The 19920-nt window shown below is 40.2% G+C and overlaps 1 protein-coding gene across 5 annotated transcripts in view; it reads left to right on the forward strand.

Moving 5' to 3' along the window:
• CDK14 (cyclin dependent kinase 14) overlaps positions 1 to 19920 on the forward strand; it is a 514904-nt gene that overhangs the window by 260036 nt on the left and 234948 nt on the right. For all 5 annotated transcript variants that reach the window (XM_033083308.2, XM_033083300.2, XM_033083326.2 and 2 more), the window contains one exon: positions 82 to 228. In XM_033083308.2, the coding sequence (XP_032939199.1) occupies positions 82 to 197 (116 nt within the window). In that variant the 3' untranslated portion in view covers positions 198 to 228. The remainder of the gene's footprint in view (positions 1 to 81; positions 229 to 19920) is intronic.

Genomic DNA, 19920 nt, shown 5'->3' on the forward strand with positions numbered 1-19920 from the left:
AAATGAGTGGTATATGTATTTAATGTGTTGTTTACTGCAAAGAGAAATCAAAGTTTCTGAACTGACACTCTTTTTTTACAGTGTCTTCTATTTTTACTGTACCGAATGTAAGATTACAGCCAGAGACTGGAGAAAGCATGAGAGCCTTTGGAAAAAACAATAGTTATGGCAAAGGTGTATCAAACAGCAAACATTGAAGAATACCTATGTTCACAAGTGATAATGCAGGTAAGACATGATTGTTGGAAAGGATATCTTTGAAAATGCTCTTTAGTTAACTTTAGAGACACAAAATACAAAACTGTACATCCACATGCAGGCTGATACTCTGTTTTTGCAGTTTTACAGTCCGTATGAAGAGTGTAAGTTCTCAGGAATGAGTGTCACTGACAGGTTGAAAACACTGCAGAAGTTGGTGCTAGTATATTGAATAATAGTTTACCTTTAATTTGGATTGATACTTTTTTCCGACTGGTAAAATAGGAAGAGAGGAAATACCTCTTGTCAGTTCTGTTGAATTTTGGGGCAAGGAGGAGAAATTCTATGATTTTATGATTTAAGGTCTCTCACAACCCTAACCATTCTATGATTCTGTTATTTAGTAGTCTTGGTAGCAGAAGGATGTTCTTGCTAAAGAAAGAGGTATTGTCATGTTAGTGATCATGATCTATATCACAGGGTCAACTAATACTAGTTTTGTTTAACCATTGTTATTCAACAGTGAAATAGTGTGTACAGTAATTTCACGAATACAAGCCGCACCAATTTGACCAAAATTTTGGTGGAAACCCGGAAGTGCGGCTAATATTCCGGGGCGGCTAATCTATTAACAAAATTCTAAAAGCTGCCAACACGGAAGTGAGAGCCCGCGGCAGCCCCAAGCCAAGCTGGAGCCCGGCCGGCCCCGGCAGAGGTGGGAAAGCCTGGCAGAGGCGGGGCCAGCAGTGTGGGGGGCGGGCGGCAGAGCCTGAGCCAGCAGGGCGGGGCAGGGAGGGCGGCAGAGCCTGAGCCAGCATGGCGGGGGAGCCCGGGAGAACTGGGGCTAGCAGTGCAGGGGAGCATGGCAGAAGCAGGAAGGCCGGCGAGTGGGGCTGCCTGGCAGCGGGGGAAGCCCAGCAGAATCGGGGCCAGCAGCATGGGGGAGCCCAGCGGTGCGGGGGCCTGCAGTGCCGGCCAGGGCGAGGAAACGCGGCGGCGGTGCAGACGGGAGGGGGCGGCCGGCGAGCCTGGTGGCGGCGGCGGCAGCCCTGCCGGCGGGGCGAGCGAAAGCGGCGCTCGCGAAAGCGCCGCTCGGGAAAGCGCCGCCGCTCGCCGCCGCTCGCGAAAGCGCCGCCGCGAGCCGCCGCGAGCCGCCGCCGCGAGCCGCCGCCGCTCGCGAAAGCGCCGCCGCTCGCCGCCGCCGCTCGCGAAAGCGCCGCCGCGAGCCGCCGCCGCGAGCCGCCGCCGCGAGCCGCCGCCGCTCGCGAGGCGCGGCGCAGGGCGAGCGAAAGCGGCAGCGGGGCGGGCGGCGAGCCCGGCGGCGGCAGCCCTGCCAGCCGGGCGAGCGAACGCGGCAGCGGGGCGGTGCTGACGGGAGAGGGGGGCCAGCGAGCCCGGCGGCGGCGGCGGCAGCACCACCCGGCCAGCCCCGCCGAGCCGTGGCGCTGAGCTGGGCCACCCGGCCCCGTCGGCAACCATGAGCGGGCCGAGCCTGCCTGGCCCCGCCCCGAGCCAGTAAAGCCCGCTATGCCGCGATCCTGTTACTAATTGGCCAATTTGTGAAAGCTGCGCACGGATTCTCGCGACGAACGAAAGTGCGGCTAATATTCGGGGTGCGGCTTATCTATTGACAAAGACAGCAACATTGTCGAGGCACCGGGGGTGCGGCTTATAATCCGTGCGGCTTGTATTCGTGAAACTACTGTAATATGACTTCTGGTATTTTAAGAGCAGAGCAGAACTTGGGAAGTCCAGGTGAATAGAGAGGCTGCTTACCAAATTACAGCAAGGGAATGGTGGAGTTATACCATGGCACTGTCTTCTGCTCATATGCACCACCCCAGTGTTTATTCAGTGGGATTTTTGGCAGACTCTTCCAGATTACCAGCATTTCCTTATATAGCTGCTTTGCTTATTGTGCTCCTCTGAATGGTTTCATACCACAGTGTTTCACAAAATATCTAAAGAGCATATTCTTTTCATTCAAAAAAAATCAAGGCCTGTCTTTTTTTTTCTTATTTGTTTTTAAAGGCACAGTTGCTTTTGAATGTTGAGTCTATTATAAAAGTTTGTTACGGAAGTTCTAGGAGCTGAGATAAAGGCACATGCTGCTCATATACCTATTTGAAGATACAGTCTCCTATAAATGTAGTTGATATTCACGTGATGTCTATATTTAGCTAAGCCTGCTTTTTACAATATCTGATATAACTTTCTCTAATGAATTATATTTGGGTTTACTGTTGTATGCTTATGTACAGTTGGGTTTTTTAACCCTATAATGTTATAGAGTCTTTGGCTGACAGGCAGTAACTACTGAAAAACTGGAATTAATAGATTTTGGTGCTGACAGCCTGCCCCAGTTTTTGCACAAGCTCTTCACCAACAAACCATTTAAGATTCTCTAATGTCAGAAATGAGGCTGCCTCAGAGCAGTCTGTTTACATCTTTATTGACAAGCTAATCCCTACTTTTTCCTGGGGCTATGTCCCTGCAGACATCTCTTCAACCTTGTCTGTTCTAACGTGACATATCATCCATCTAAAGTATATTTAGAATGCGCCCATCTGTGCTAAAGACCTTTTGTATAGAAGCTTATGTACAGAATCTCAATTCTCATGTACAGAATCTCCATTCTGCTGCTTCCAAATAAATGCAATTTTTCATTTATAAAATATGCAATGGAAGGTTTTTGCAAATGAGCATGTAAAATAGTACAAAAGAACCATTGGATCGTTCTAACTGAATATCTATTTGAGCAGATACAAATTGCTATTTTAAATTTGTATATGAGAACAGAAAGAGAAAACAAAATGCACCCTTTACATACATCACTGTACTGTTCTGGCTGCTCAACCACAGTTTTAATACTGAATAGCTTGTTTCTCTGTGAAAGGTCTGAAGCCAATTGGCCCAGAACCATTTATCAAACGTTGTGATGTGTACATTATCAATTACAGTTTTCCACTGTGGCTTGGGCCTTTATTCTGTTAGGTGCTTACAGTGCAATAACACATCAGCTCCCTGCTGTAGTATTTGCCATGAGATGGGGAGCAGCAGGTAATGCTGGAAAAGTATTAGTGCCAAACACAGTCAGAGGTCCTCTCGTACCATATGGAGAGCTGGGGATTAATGAGATGAAACTAAAATTCATAGGGAAGCAGGAGAACTGTGGACATGGAAAATGGATTTGAGTGAGGAATTACTAGAATGGGTGGAAACCTTTAAAGGGGTGTGAATACCAAGCAAATAGAGATGTTAATCAGTGTGGAAAATGAAAGGAGTTGGGAAAAGAGACTGCAGTTTTGGTAATGTGTAAAGAAGATCTGGTGAATGGCAGGTGGCTATGATTTTAAGCCATAGAGTAGTGACTGGCAAGCAGGATGTTCAGTCAGTAAAATGGATGAGTCATGAGTCAGTTACTCTAGCAGAAGAATAGAGTTGCAGCAAGCAGGAGAGTAGTACTAGGGAAGGGGTATTTATTACAATATATTCTGTCAAAGTCTCCATTCACAAGGCTCAGTGTAGCAAAAAGATGCATGAATGCATCTATATCAATATGCATATATAGAGGTGGCAGGGAAGTTAGGAAAGGCTGGAATTTTGAGGTTTTCCAGTATCCTTCAGGAACCTGTGAAAGAGAAAAATCTCTAGATAGTTGCTCACTAAAACCTCTAACACATGTGTAAAGGAAAGATTTCATTATATATATATATATTTTATGCAGTTATACATTGTAAAGGAATTAATTAGACAAGCCCATAAAGAAACACAAACAAGTAACCATCTTCAAGCACCTCCAGAACTGAAGAAAATCCTAGTCTTATTTCCTTCCTTCCTTCCTTCCTTCCTTCCTTCCTTCCTTCCTTCCTTCCTTCCTTCCTTCCTTCCTTCCTTCCTTCCTTCCTTCCTTCCTTCCTTCCTTCCTTCCTTCCTTCCTTCCTTCCTTCCTTCCTTCCTTCCTTCCTTCCTTCCTTCCTTCCTTCCTTCCTTCCTTCCTTCCTTCCTTCCTCCCTGCCTCCCTCCCTTCCTCCCTCCCTCCCTCCCTCCTTAATTTCCCTGTTTTGGGGGTAAAATAGGAAATAAAACTGAGAGACCCAATAAAGGTGCTGTGCCAGATCTTTCTGTGATAAGAAGTTTTCATCTCCTGCTGTTCTCTCACACACTTGCCAGATGTTACTGCCCTGATAGTGCACCCACTGAATTAAATCCACTTTTCTTTAGGGTTTGGAAGGCAAAAAGATTAGAAGAGGAATGGCTGAGACATCATTTGCTTTGGAAGCAGCAGTCTCTGACAGATTGGTGAAGAAGAGGGACTACAGGCAGTAAAATTTTAATTGGCCCCATTATTGATTAGAGCTTTTCTTAAGGCCTCAGAAACTGGTGTATCTCTGAGAATTTCCGCTGTCTTTAAAATACTGTAGTGCTTCAGCTGCCTGTCTGCAACTCACAAATCAACTTACCACTTGAAAAAGCCTAGAACATGTTTCTGGAAACTTAGATAACATCTGTAAGACTTGGACTGCTAATAGGGTCTTTGTAGACCACACTGTATCATTGTCTAGGGCTCCAAGGAGAGACAACACGTTTATTCCAGTGCCCATGGGGAAAAACCTGACATTTGGAGTTAGCAGGGTCAATGCTGAGGCTGCTCTCTACTGGAGAAAATTAGCAAATATGTGATAATGAGCACCACTGCACACAGAAGAATCTGTCAGCACTGAATTAGATGAGACCTTTTGGCCATATCTACAAATCTTTAAAGTTTTGTGATAAAGCAAAATGTTTTTATTTTGTGCTTGATGGTTTTCGTTGATTTTTTTTTTTTTTCTTCATGGGGAAGAAGCATCTCTGGGAAGCATTCCTCATCTCTACATGTCTTGTTGAGTCATACTATATATCCTGTAGTCATCCATCTTTATATATCTGTTTTATTGAGACAAGAATGGACCCTAAGAAACTCTAGATCTCTGTTTACATTTGGCTAGTGAAATACATGGCTGAAGCTTGTTCTTCTCTGGGAAGGATGAGTCAAATAGTAATTGAAAAGACAAGGCATTACCTGATACCAGATAGCACGTGATGTTTTCTAGTGGTGATTTATAATCCCCAGTTCCCATTGGTGGACCAGAGACACGAGATGTGTTTCTGGCCTATTGTCTGCTTCCAGGAGCCAGCAGGGACAGCTTCATTCAGGATGGTAACACCATATGCTTTTAAAGTATTTAACCTGTATTACCATAATGAGATCCCCTGGCTTTCTAAATCTCTTTGACAATTCACTGAAGCAAAACAAAAAGTGGTCTTTATTTGTATTGCTTCACCACATGCACATGCATCCGAGCAATCCTGAATTTGAATTGCAGGGTGCTGAATTCTTTCTTCTGTGTCCATTTAAGCCAGCAACTGACACCAGCCCAGCCAATGGAAGGCACGATGGCGTCACTCGGGCCAGCTCAGCTGTGCAAAACAGAATAAAGCTGGAGATCTGACAGTCACCACCATAATGGCAAAAAGTGCTGCTTATTTGGTTGCTTTTGACTGGGTGTGCTCAGCAGCACAGAATCATTATGTAAAATTACCTTTTTCTCTTTGCTAGCTGGAGAGGTGACTGTTGTTAAATCCCCATCCAAATCGTTTCATTTTTGTTTGTCATCCTCAGTTTTACATTTTTAAATTGGTTAAGAGTGTCTCTTCAGCACTGCTGTGTGGGAACATAATTTTTGCCTGTCTCGCCCTAGTCAAGCCACAGGGAAGCTGTAGTCCAGCAGTGTGTGTGTCCAGTAGTCAGTATTGAAAAGTCATTTTCATTCATTACTCCCCTGCATTTGCTCTGTTCTGGGTACCCCAGTGTTGCTAAAAAACTGTGGAAAACCATATACTGTCTTCATCTCTTCAGCTTCAGGGGATAAAACTGTAGTAATTACAGTGCAGAAAGGTCTGCATAAAAGAGAAATTCTAGACTGAGAGACTGCATATCAGCCAGATTTTGTCGCTGTTGATTTAATCAAAAGCTCAAAGTAGCCAGTAGTGCTTCATATGTGTGAAATCTCAAAATTCAGTGTAAAACCAGATTGGGAGAGAAAAGCAGAGCTATAAAAGCACAGCAGTAGCCAGTTTAATTTTTTAATGCATTTTTTTTTAATAGATGGATTCAGATAGATGTGTATAAACAGTCATTGTGCTGCTGCAGTTGAAAAGATGGAAGCCTAAGCACTGAAGATGGGAGGTTTAAATTTCTCTTGCATCTTTTCGTGGCAGACAGTGTCTATACATGAATGTTGAGGGTCAGTTTAATTATTTAACTAATACTGGATTTGCATAAATTGGCTTTCCTGAAAAGGCTAATAAGATGCAGTTGTGGTGGGCAGCTGAAAGCAATTCAGGTTTCAGTCCAGTAATGATAGTACTAAGCAGAGTTGAAATTGTAACATCAATTTTGTAAAATGTTAAATTAGTATTAAGCAGTGAAAGATAACTGCAGAATCCAAGATATTTTTTGGCTCTCTAGTACTTTTAGTGCCATTATTTTCTTATGTTAACAGCATAATGGCTTTATGAGACTGTTCCAGCTGTGCTTTACTTAATATTGAAGAATAAGATCACCACACTGCTCGAATATACTCTAAATATAACACACAAGGGAAAAACTCCAGGCATTGGTCTACATTCTCCTTGTGATATCTGTTATCTTATTTCTGTTAATCTAAAATGGAAGTTATAGACTGAATTTTGCCCTCTATTCAACCATAAAGAAAATACCCCCATATTCTCTGGACTCTGCACAGCAGGTGAAATGGGCTGAGCAAATAGCTGTCCAGTCGAAGGCTGTTTTTGTATAAATTGTCCATCTGACCTAAGTGACATGTGCGGCCTGAGGATGGAGGAATTGTCCCTCAGGTCCCCAGGTATCCCCAGTAAAGGAAATCCACTGCCCAATCAAGGAGTTCATAAGGCTTCGACAATATGTGTAATTGTGGTTTTGTGTCAGAACTGTAACAGCTCACCTTGTCATGTGAAATGCAGTCACTTAATTGAACTCCTTGTAAATAGTAGAATGCACAGTCTCTTGATTTTCTTTATAAAAAGAGTTGGTAATATAAGGCACAGAGGTATGGAAAGTGACTTGGGAAGCTAAACACCAATTCTGGTGAAAGCCTGTCCCGCCTGGAGACTGAAAGTCTGGGACAGCATCTATGCCTGGAAATAAGTACAGTAATTTCACAACTATAAGGCTCACCCTTTTGACTAAAATTTTGATGGAAACCCGGAAGTGCACCTTATACTCTGGAGCACCTTACATATGGACAAAGTTTGGAAATTTGCCAACCTGGAAGTGCGAGTTGCGAGAGCCGTGGGGGGAGCCAGTGGGGCCGCAGCCGGCAGCCACGCAGGGGGAGCCAGCAGCAGATCCTCACTGCAATAAAAAAGTGCTCCTTATAGTCCAGTGTGCCTTATATATGGACAAAGTTCGGAAATTTGCCGACACCCAGAAGTGCGCCTTATAATCCGGTGTGCATTATAGTCGTGAAATTACTGTACACTGAAACAAGTGGGCATGATCAGGATTTCTAAAATAATGGGAGTCTCTTTAGGAATGAAGAATGAAAGAAGGGAAGCAGAACAGAGAGGAGAGGTCTTCACATTTCATTGTTTCATACTCCACTTGGTAGGAAAGTATTTCAAACCTCCATCTAGGGGAGATATTGATTTCTTCCCTGCAGTTATATACTCTGTGTCATTCGGTGTGAAACTAGTGGCTACATATTTATTGACATTATTTTTTTTAAATTGGAATGTGTCATGGCCAAATCAGCTGCAGAGCTGGCAGAAGGAAAACAAAGCATTACTGCTATTATGGATAAATTTTTCGAAGGACAATACTGTATTTCCTTGTACTATGGCAGAGTTTGGAGCCTATTTTCAGTTCATTTCTAATGCATGATAACTTGCCTTCAGCACTGTGAAGATTCATTTTCAAATAAATTTTAGTGTAGAGGTTTGTAATTTTACAGTCATTTATGCTGTAGGAAAGATATTAGTGGTATTTGCATGAATGCATGTGCTCAGTTGCAGTGCTGTTAATCTGTCTTTCCAGTTTGTTTGCTCATAAATTTAGGAGACGAAAGGTGGAATCGTCTGTGCCATAAGTGTATTATATTGCATTATTAATATTAGGATAGCAAGCAATTCCCACTAGACAGTCTTTGTGGTCTGTTGATGCTTAAGAAGTGTCTAGGCATAAAAGGCTGTGTGAGTTCCAGTGGCTGATAGTCTGGGATGACATTTGAATGCAGCAAGGACAATGTCTAGATGACAATGACCAGGGGGGAAGGCAAGAGCAGGTCTCCACTCTCCCTATTCTCCCATGGACAGTCACCTCTCCTTCAGGATTATTTCCTCACGTGACTCCTCAGTTAGGCTTTGTCTAAGAGGAATGTGGAACCACTGGAGGGGAGAAACTGAGTTTTCCAGACAAAGCAGAGGCTTCCAGTGCTGACGTACAGCCCATAACCCAGAGAGACAGCAAAGCTAATGAGAGGCATTGCCTCTTAGGCACCATTTGCAGCATTCAGAGTTAACAGAACATCTTACTTCCAGCCAAATTGTGAACAAAAAGTGAAATTTAGTATTTCCATACACCAGAATCTTTTCTGTGGAGGACAAGTTTTGTGGTGCCATTTTTTCATCTGTATCTTGTGTTGCCTCATTCTCCATGAAATAAACAAACTGAAAACCACTGCAAAATTGGGTCTTAATGCAACACCCATTAAAGTAAATGTGCACTGAATACCCCTAGTTGAGGGCAGATTCTTGCTTAAAAATGTAGCAATAGTTTACAAGTCAGTTAATAAATTACAATAATTTATTCTGCCCCAGAAGTGGGATGAGGATGGATGGATTTCCTGCATCCTCCTAGTGTTAATTGTTAAGTCTCAGGAGGAAAACTCAAGGAATGCTAAATTCTCAAATAAAGATATCTAACGTAGAAGAATAGCCTTGGAACAGCATCTTTGGATATTTTAAGAAGTGGAAACAAAATTGAGTATTTCCATATTTTTTTGGTCTGTTATAAATTATTAATGTTGTTTTGGGCCATATATGTATTTTGAATTAGTAATTACGGGTGATTGTTCTCTGCCATTAATAACCTAGATTTCAATTCTGTACAGTCACTCTTTTGATGTTAATATAAAGTCTAATTGTGCATTATAGTTTTTGGCTTTTTTTATTGTAACAGTGAAGTCACAGCCTTTTTATTTAAGTTTTCTCCCTGAAATTTTTATTTTACAATTGTTTTTAATGCCTCTCATGTTCAGTCTGTGCATTACATGTGTATTAAAATCCAGTCTGAAGGGAAAGAAAATCTACACAATTAAATCTGTCCTTGTGTGCTTGAAAGATTCAGCACTGAGTAATCTGTCACATCATAAAATGAACAAAATCAAAACAACTGAGTCATTATCGTGACTCTGCTTGATTTCAGCCCATGAAGTAACATCTAGACTCTGCAGATATTGTATTTGTTGTTTTATGTATCTGTGTGCAAACATTTGTAAATACGGAGGTGTAAATGTTGCCAGAATTTAAATTAGGTTAAAAGTGCTATTTATGGCTTACATAAACGACAAAAAAAATATTCATAATCATCCCTGGGTGAAGCTACTCGCTTAACGAGCTTACAGCTCCTAATTAATTCTGTAAAGAACACCATTTGGCAGAGCAGAATTATGAGGTTTGCATATTGATGGTGGCAGGGAAAAATATATCTGTTTTCTATTTATATGGTAAAATTAACTTCTGTTGTTTTGAAAATGGCACATCTCAGAGGTATTGCTTTCAAAATGATATCAGGGTGTAAAGAAGGCAGTAATAACAGCACCAGGCATTCAGTTCTGTCCTAATTTTCCCACCAGTTTTTCAATGTTTCAGCTGTCTCAGAGACTTGAAGTGCTCTCATTAGGTAGCTGCAGAGGCTGCCTGCTTGCCTGCTCCATCACTCTCTCTGCCTCTCTCACTCTCCCTTTTTTTTCCCCTCCTGCCTTGGGAGTGACTGTGAAGATCATTTGCTGGTGTGATTGGCAGGTTAGAGCATTCGATCAGATGAGTTACTCTTAGTGCAGGTCAAAAAGGCTGGTTAGCAGGAGCTGTCGAAAAATGCCAGCAGCATTCGAAATGGGAAATGTCATGACTTCGAGGCAGGGGGTGCCACCTGGAACAGAAAGCCCCCAGCTCATTAGCAAGTTACAGGATGCAAGCTTAACTGGAGGGAGCAGAGAAGGAAAGATAATACCCAATAGGGAAAATTATTGTGAAGTGGAATTGATTTCATGTATAATTTGTTTATCACTAGAGGGGACAAATGCTGTCCTCCTGACATGTGCAGAGGAGTGTGGACTATGAATGAAACAATTTAGCATAATCTCCAGGTTGAGCTCTGGATTTAAAGAATGCCAACTTCTTTCTTCCTAACTGTGGAAGTGAACAGGTCATGTTGTATTAATTTAACCTGACATACTCTCAAATGGTTTATCTGGGCAATTTTAGCAATTTAACAGAACACAGTAGATATGAGCTGCATTCATTATTAACATGGGGCAGTGATTTGTCTTCTGGATGAAGTGGGGTTGGGGGTTTGCAACAGCAAGCTGCTGTTGTAAAAAAGACATGTTCCCGTTGTAAGTTGAATTATAAAAGGGCTCATTTTTAATGCTTAGTTGGACTGCATATAATCAGAATGCAATTTCAGTTGCATGATATATTTTTATTTCCAAGAAAAGCTACATACCCTTAGAAAGTATGGATTTAAAAATAAATAAAGCATTCAGGCTTACTGTATAAAATTTAATCTGAAATGAAGACTACAGGGTCTGCTGCCTGTCAGGGACTTAAAGAATGCATATATAAAATATCAGCATTACAAAATGCTTAGTCTTCTCCAACATATCCTGTAGTAGTGACATTGCAGGCAAACTCTTCATCCCAGGCAGTTTAACAAGCCCCAGGCTATTAATATTGCTAACCATTCATTTGCTTCATGGGTCTGTATTTTAATATAAAAGGCATATTGCATATCAGTAGAAATGGCTGCATAGATTCCACCCCCCCACACACATTTTTTTCAGAAATGTTAAGAAAATAAGATGGGATCATGGTACCTGCCAGACTGTTTTATCGTGGTATCTTTGTGCAGCTTTGTGTCTAGCTCTGCTCCTCCTGAAGACATGGGAGAATTCCATAGATTTCATGGGAGTAGAGCTCCCTCCCTTATCAAAACTAATGTAGACACAACAATACCATCTCAGGCTGAGAAAATGAGACTTAAAAGCTGAAGGGGTTCCTGAGAACTATTTTGCAAACTATATCTGTTCTTGTTAAGGATTTTTGTCTTTTATATATAAAACTCGTATTTTTCTCAGAAGTTTGAAACTCATGCTTAAGCAGTCTCTTGGTTGGATGCAGAGGAATGTTTGCTTACTGTTCAGATCCTGGATTTTTTCAGCTTTCATTTTCTCCCATCCATCAAAGTTTTAAAGTTGATAATGAAGTAGCTAGCATTTGCTTTATTGAGTAACCACAGGCTGTTGGATTTCCCTTTCTACACTGAATGTGAATCAGAATGAGATTTTTAAAAGGAGTTTCTTAATCAAAATATTTGTACAGATTCTTACAGATGAATGTTTTCTGTTTTGTATTTCATATAAAAAGCTCAGCACTAACAGCCTGATAATTTGCAAAAAAAAAAAAAAGAAGTTACTAAAGCACCTTAAAAAGGGCAGTCTTTACCTTCCAGATACCTTTTTTAGTGAAAAGTTCTTTCAGATAGGCACTGTGAACTGGCTGCTCTAGTCTGCACTAATGAACACACAAAGACTTGATCCTTTGCATAGCTGAATAAAGAGAGCCAAATATCAGAATAAAATATCCTCTGTGCAGATTCTGTGGTAGAATTTTTCCCACCTTGGGTAGCTCTGCAGATGCCCAACTAGTATTTAAGTATTTAAGTAAAAAAACTGGAAACAAATTTGAAAAGTTCAGAAAGTATTCATTATGTAATGTCTGGTCTGGTACTTTGTTAGGGGAAGTGATATGCATTTAAATTATTTGTATGGAGTTTGAAAATTAGGCTTCTGTTGGGAAAAAAGAGTAAACTGGGAAATCTCCAAGTCTGTTAGCTCCATAGAGTAAAGGCAAGGATCAGTAAGCGCTGAACAGACCTGCAAGATTTTAATCCTCAGGTATATTTGAGGGATCTGTGGTAGCTGTAGTGGCTGTGTGCATCTGGCAACAGCTGCTTGGACATGAGCAGAAGGATGTTTTGGCTAGGAAATCTGGCAAGTGCAGATAAGCTCTTTTCTAGGACTGTATGTGACACAGGTTAATGACCTGTGTATGTTCTAGGTTCATGACCAAAGAAGGGATCACTCAGAATCAGAAAAAGAAGTTAAACAACTAATATTTCCCACATATTTACATTTTCTGGCAAGAAAAAGAATTTTAGTCTGAAACAGAAGAATTTAATCATTACTCTTCATTTTTTAACCAAATTATTTTTTTTCAAAACTGACACAAGTATCGTCTTAGCTTCTAGGAACTTGATAATTCAAATGAAGAATAGTAACCAGGAAGGAATTAGTAAATTCCTTACTGCCCCTCAAAACTTACTATTCCTGCATTTGTTTGTCATTCACTCCAGTCATGGCTTCTCTATTCTAAATAAATCCTGGTTTGTTCCTTGACTCTCTAAGGAAGATCAGGCAGCAGCAATGAGTGGGAAAATCACATATTCATAATCGGACTTTTATATGTTTTCTCCCCCCAATTTCTGAGGAATCGCTGGAACTCACTGTGACATTACCAACCTTTGTGAATCACTTTTCAGGTGAGAAGAAGCTTTAACACATGGTCCACAGTCCATCAGCGGCTCCTTTCATTATTACTTGCATGTAAAAACACTTTCTGTATGAATTGCCTGTGTCTTTTTAGAACATGGATATGTAGACAGTGTTGGAAAAGTCCAGTGAGCCCTGAGGTCATCTAAATAACTCTATGTAATGTGAGCAGCTGTTGATGAAATCTGCTTCAATCAGTATCATTTCAACTTTTGCTTTATGTAATGTATTTCAAATTAAATACAGCAGGATAAAACAATCTGTAAATTGAACCTAGGATTGGGTCATACCACTTTTTTAATGTATGTGTGTAGTTCCTGACTTTGATATAATTTGCTTTTTTATCTTCTTTTTCATCTGTTTTATTAACTTGGGCTGCAGTAAAAGGATATTTATCTCAAAATTATTTTCTAAGATTTTGCCTTGCCACTATTTTGGGTTTTTTTTACTAAGTCTTCCCCTCTACATTAAATATCCCACAAATTATTTACATCTCTTACTAAATCTTTAAGGAGGTACATTTTAGATACATTGAGCATATTGAAGACTTCTTGACCTGATCCTGTCAAAATTCTTAACCAGGAACTTTGCGCACAAGTCTGGATTTTGATTTTCTTAGTAGCTGGAGCATTGCTTTTGGATCATTAACCCTTGCCATTTTTCCTCAGATGACATAAAAGCTGAGATTTTCTGAATTTTCAAGTCCTAGGCTTGCTTTCTTGTGTAGGCTGCCCTCCTCTCCCCAGAATCATCTCTAAACCTCACACTTTTCTGGGAAACGACTGTACCAGCTTGTGTAGTATCAAAAGCAGGAGAATTGCTAATGACTCACAGCACTGCTCATGCCATCAGACGCAGGACAGGCATCTCTCCTTCATCCAGACTCCTAAATGCAGGGCAGAGAAACTGTAGCACACCTGGGGATTTATTTAGAAAGATGTTTGAAATGTGCCTCAATGGAGCAGACTGACTGAGAAACCAAATTCTCTTTCCATGAGTTCCTGGGGAAGGAAGAGAGTAAACACAATGCAGTCTAAACACATGGGCTCTTATAGAATCACCAGAGGTAGAAAAAAAGTCTTCAGGATCTGGACTGGAGGAAACAACACTGCTGAAGAGCAGCTAGGACACTGTGGGCAAAAAAACAGGAGCTCTGCCTGGTGAGATCTGCAAAGCTTCTTATCTGTGTAGTGTTTCTCACCCATTTTATTTGCATGGAAACAAGCACAGTTTCTTGCTAACAAACATGAACATTTTCAGCTCATGTCTATTGAGAGATGCTCTGTTTTAAATTTCTGTTGTTAATCCACTGTGTGTTGTGATCACAATAATGCACAGAAGTTTAAACAAACATCCCCCACCCCCAAACCTCCTCCCCTAAGAAAACAAAATCCCAGACTGTGATGATAAAACAGATCATTAAGAGTTTCAGCAACAGCCTGTCTGCTTGGCTCTCAGTGTGTTCTTGCCTGCCATTAAAAACCATATCAGTCCACAAATTTGATATAGTTTAGAAATAAAGGGAGGGGAAAAGGATTTTTAGAAACATTTTAACCACCTTACTCTTCAACATTAAGATTTTTTTTTCAGAACAGTGTTTGTACTCTAGTGCTTGAACTAAAAAAACCTGCAGTTTTTCAATTCTTAAATGTCTTACAAGTTTAAAGCAAATGTAGTATATTTATAGATGAATGCTACTAAAAAGTGAAAACACGATCCTTAATATGTGAACATAAGTAAAATGAGTTGTTATATGACCTTGTCTGAAGTTTTGCCGTCTCTTCCTTATCTTTTTGTTTATTGACTTTGTTACCTTATACCTGAAACATGGAATATAAATTCTGTAATTCATAGATCCTATTCACCTTGCTCGTGGAAGGTCCTACCACATTTTGTGGCTCTGGAAAAATGCTGCATAAGGATAAGGAACCTCAGTGCTGTGTTTGGCCCTTTTGGCACAGTTGCTGAGTTTGCAGTGCTAACACACTCCCCCAGCACACACATACACACACGTGGCCCTGTCATGCATTCTTTGCAAAAGCCAATTATTTCTTTGCTCCTGGTGCACATCCAGATGGAAAGGAGATTGGAATGAGAAGATACTTAGCTTTGTTGTCTCTTGCTTGTGTATATGCACTATGCACAGTTATGATGGAAAGGTGTCCAGTAGGTCCCAAATTTTGTGAAAGGCATGAGAATTTCAACAGATGCAAAGCCTATAATTAAAAGAGAGTGCTGTCAACCCTTCCTTCATTTAAATAAACCAGAAAACAGATAAGGGCAGACTCGAGCTCATATTTTGCCTTTTAAGGTAAATAATCCCTGTGAGATTCCCAAAGCTTCCCATCTCAACAGTGATAAACATGAGCTGGATCCATCATACCTTATCCCTGTGAGAGCCTCACTGCATGCAGTGGGACATGGTAGATGTTTATGTTGTGGGGAGGAGGGAGGAATATTGTGTAAAGTGCTTTACATCTGCGTAACTTGAAGATTTTAGGTTGTTCAAATACATGTACTCTGGTTCTAATGGAAACAGAGATCACTTATCACCATATCTAAGGAATTAGAAATGTATATTCATGACTCCCTGTTGCCCAAATAGGATGTCGATCATTCTGCATTAATGGCATAGCTCTATTCTACTCATTTCATTTTTCTTTATGTTTTACCCAGCTGAATAGCTCAGTGCTGCCATGGGGTCCTGCATCGTATGGCAGGCTTTGCCTTTTGAACTGCCCACATCACAGTTTTCTGCAGCTCCCTATCTCCACCGTCATTCCTTTTCTTTACTCTAAATGTTTCCAAGGAGGAAGAAAAGAAAGAAAGAAAAGATTAAATAAAAAAAAAAAAAAAAAAAGAGGCGGGGGACTGGGGGGGGAAGAAGGGGAGAAAGAGACTGCTGGGGAAAAATAAAAGTTTAAAAGAAAACCAGAATGAATGCTTCACTTGTTGGCTTTTAGCACAATTACCATACCTTAGGAAATATGCAGGGAATAGTTAATTATGACTAAATGAGCTCCTTTTAGAGTTCATGGCAGGCCCCAGCATCCAACTGTCAGTGTTGTGAAAGATTGAATTAAAAGGCTGGTCCCCCTGTCAGCCGATAGGATGGTCTGCTGGGGGAAAATAGACAGTGAAAAGATAGCTGGGTTAGAGTAGCCTCAGCAAGAGAAACACGTAGAGCATTTGCATACTTCTCCTGCAAAGGGGGTTTAATCCAAATAAAGGAGGAGATTTCAGTATTGTCAGCCAAGGCTTTGTTCTGTGTGAAGAGCAGAAGGAAATCTGATGAAGGGGCCTTTCTGAAGCCCTTGCACACAGACTGGAGGTTGTTCTAGTAAAGTTATGTACTTTGGGATTGTTTACACACTGTTGTCTGTTTGAAGATCTCCTAAACTGAAAGACTCAAAGTATTCCTCTTTGCTAACACAAAAGCGAGGAATTTGTGTGGTAAAAATTACACTGCAGACCCAAACAAGTTCTTTTCATTATCTTCACAAAATACCCTAAAGTCCTTTTTTTGGTGTAGACAAAGTTCCCCAATACTTCTTGGCTGAACTCATATATCACAAAATGTTTTCAGACTAGGAAAAAAAAGGGAGAATTATGTTCTCAAAATGCAGAGAGCACAAAAATCAAATATTCTTCAGGCTTGAGGCAGACAAAATCTTGCTGCCTTCTCCAACACAGTTCTTTTTCAAACAAGTAGACAGTTTCATACCAGCTAAAAACAGTGTGACGCAGTCCATGCCTTAGAGCTTTTCCAGATAAAATAATTATTTTTTGTTTAAAAAACCCCAAAACTATTTAAAGGTGGTGGCAGGCAAATTACTCCTCCTTGGAATGACTATCCACTTGCACTATATACAGCTTCCAAGGTTTTCACATGGGACAAAGAGCATCATCTTAGGGATATAATTAATATTTAAGGACCAAATAGGTAATTAACAGCACAGCACCCAAAATAGATGGCTTTTGCTTTTTGTTCCTGCAATTTTTTTGTGTGTGATTGCCATAATCTTAATGGTTTTAGCTAGTACTGAATTATTTATTTGGATGGTAATACTCATGGAAATAGTGTGTGTGTGTCTATACACCTATATACATATACACACACAAACTTATAATGCTATATATATATGTATAATTTTTTCTAGAAATGCATCTGTGCATAATTACCTCCTTTTCTCATCAGCTTTATAGCTAATAGTCATTGTAAATCAACATATGTTTCTCAGTAATGCTTTGTGAGTGTTAGGGTGAGCAACATCCTGGCCTGAATAGAGCTTGAATTTTCTCTAGTAAAACAAGTACTGTCTTTAAGGCTTGGTGAAATTCTGGGGAAGAGGATGAAGCAATTTCTAAGATACCAAGGAATGATGTTGGATATACTTGTATGGATATATTTGTGTTTACAGTTGGTTAAGGATTATAATTAAGGGAAAAAATTACAATCCTGTTAATATTAATAAATGAGTCCACATATGATGAAATCTGGCTCTCAGTTATACTTGCTCTGACTTGTTTGGGGTGGTATTTTTAACCTGAAATGCCTCTTTATGCTCTGTCAGAGACAGACATTGATGTTTCAGCTGAGATTTTTTGGGTTTTTTTTCCAGCTAGTGATAAATGTGAATCATTAAATACTTAATCATCTATTAGCCTTATTTTCTCCCACATGGTTGTCATAAATTCTCACAGAAACACAGGCAGAACAAGTCTGCAATCAATAGGCCACAGGGCACCTCCAGTCCTCAGACTGTTGGTGCAACTTGAAAATCAGTTGTCAAAAAAGGGAGGTGGTTGATGGAAAATGTGCTATATCCTGTTGCTTGCTAAGCGTTATCTGCCATCTGGACTCAAGAAAAGCTTGAATGAATTTCAGCATGTCCCTTTTTCTTCCACCCTAGAGAAAACTGGAAGGGGAGATAAAATTTTGGTAAAAATGGGGGCTGACCTGAGGCATCAGTTGGCACTCAGTGTGCAGTTCACACCTTCTCTTATTAGTTTAATTTATCCCTTAAAGTGTTTACCTTTTTCTAGCTGAAATGAGTAGTAGAAAATATGGTACAGTATTTCACAAGGGTTATTTACCAAATGGCAATAAAATAAATAACATAAAATTTTCTGCTTGGAAGTATAGCAGTGCAATCTGTAAAGTAGTTTTTGAATGCCTAAAGAGACAAGCAGCTTGAGTTCAGCCTAGGTATAATGTAGTATGCAATTTCAAAACAGTTATTTTTATAATAGCTCATAACTTTTTATTGCTTCATAAGAAAATGATAACATCATCCTACAGTGCTTAGCTCCTCAAGGAGATAAACTCCTGTGACCTTCTCACATGCTACCCATCTTTGTGCAGCTTTCACTGGTTTTAAAGAACTCATACTCCAAAACACACTGTTAGGAAAACAAAGGACGGACTGTGGTAGTAATAAACATGTCATTTAAACCTTACAGGAAAATGAATGTGGTTTATTCAAACATCCCTTCTAAAGAATAGCTAATGATAATATTTTAGTAACACAAAGGGGGAAATCTTCTAATGCTCCCATTCCTGGGCTCTGTTCCCACTGAAGGCAGCAGGAGCTGCACACACAGATCCAGAGGGCTTGCAACTTGAACAGCATCTAATATGGAGTTGCACAGATTTAAAGAAATGGGAGCTGGGCTCACTCCAGTCTGTGTGCAGTGAGTGGTGTTTTCACTTTTCATCTCCTCCTCTTTGTTTCACAGTGGCGGTGCAATCTCCAATTAGAGCTGTCCCTTTGTTAGCAGTCCTCATCCCGGTTTGCGTTTTTCCTGTGAGAAGCGTGTCAGAATTTGGGGGGACTCAATATCCTCCTTTGTTGGTGAGCTTGTCAAGCACCGCGCTCTGCTCGCTTTCCCACCAGGAAGGTCAGGCCGCTGGGGGGCCGCTCTATTTTCTGAAATGATCCCTACTGTCTGTCCATGCTGTCTGACAGATTGAAACAGTTGTCTGTGTCACTGCTTTCAATGCTTTCTAAATGCCTCACTTTCCTTGAAAGACGTAAAATATGTAGGCACTGGGGGGAAAAAGTGTAAAAGGAACTATACTTTGTCCTGCTTAAAGAAGCATTGGGTTTTCTTTTCTAAAGTAAACTTAATTTTGTTTAAAATATATGATGACTTAGGGAGAAAAAAAATACAAACCACCAGCTAATCTGGAAGACTGGGTAAATCACAGCTTACATATTCTATTTCTGAAACCTCACTTTAAAACGAGGGCAATAAAATTATTAAACACACGTTCATTCAGTAGCTGAAGTGAAATAGTACATTTTCTTTGTTCACTTATATTTCATTTTAATATATTTTGATCTGAGGTATGTATAAAGCCTGAAGAAATTGGTACTATGCTGAGCCTTCAACACTCTCCAGATAATTGAACTAATTAAATCTTTACCAACATTAACACAACTCCAGCATTCCTTGGACAGTGGTTAATTATTGCATGAACATGGCAAGCTTAAACTAAACAGATGAAAATAGAATCCTGTGGAATGGGTATTGAGTTTATTCTTTATTCATCTTTTGATAAGGTTTAATTAAAACTGCCTCTCTCCATTGTGGTGAGAATGAATGTGCTTGTTTTCTTAGTGAAAGCCAAATTATTCACTTCAACCATGGTTCAATAATCAAAGGGTTTGCAAAGTTTTGGGTTATATTGTAGCTGTGGAGATATAATTGCTTCAATTCTCTATGAAGGCTTTATCTTTTTATTACTTTGTCTTTTATTTTTTACTTTATTTAGTAAATTAGAGCATCCATTTTCTGATTCACTGTTTTAATGTGCTTTAAACAA

Source organism: Catharus ustulatus, chromosome 1 (genome assembly GCF_009819885.2).
Source record: "Catharus ustulatus isolate bCatUst1 chromosome 1, bCatUst1.pri.v2, whole genome shotgun sequence".
NCBI lineage: Eukaryota > Metazoa > Chordata > Aves > Passeriformes > Turdidae > Catharus > Catharus ustulatus.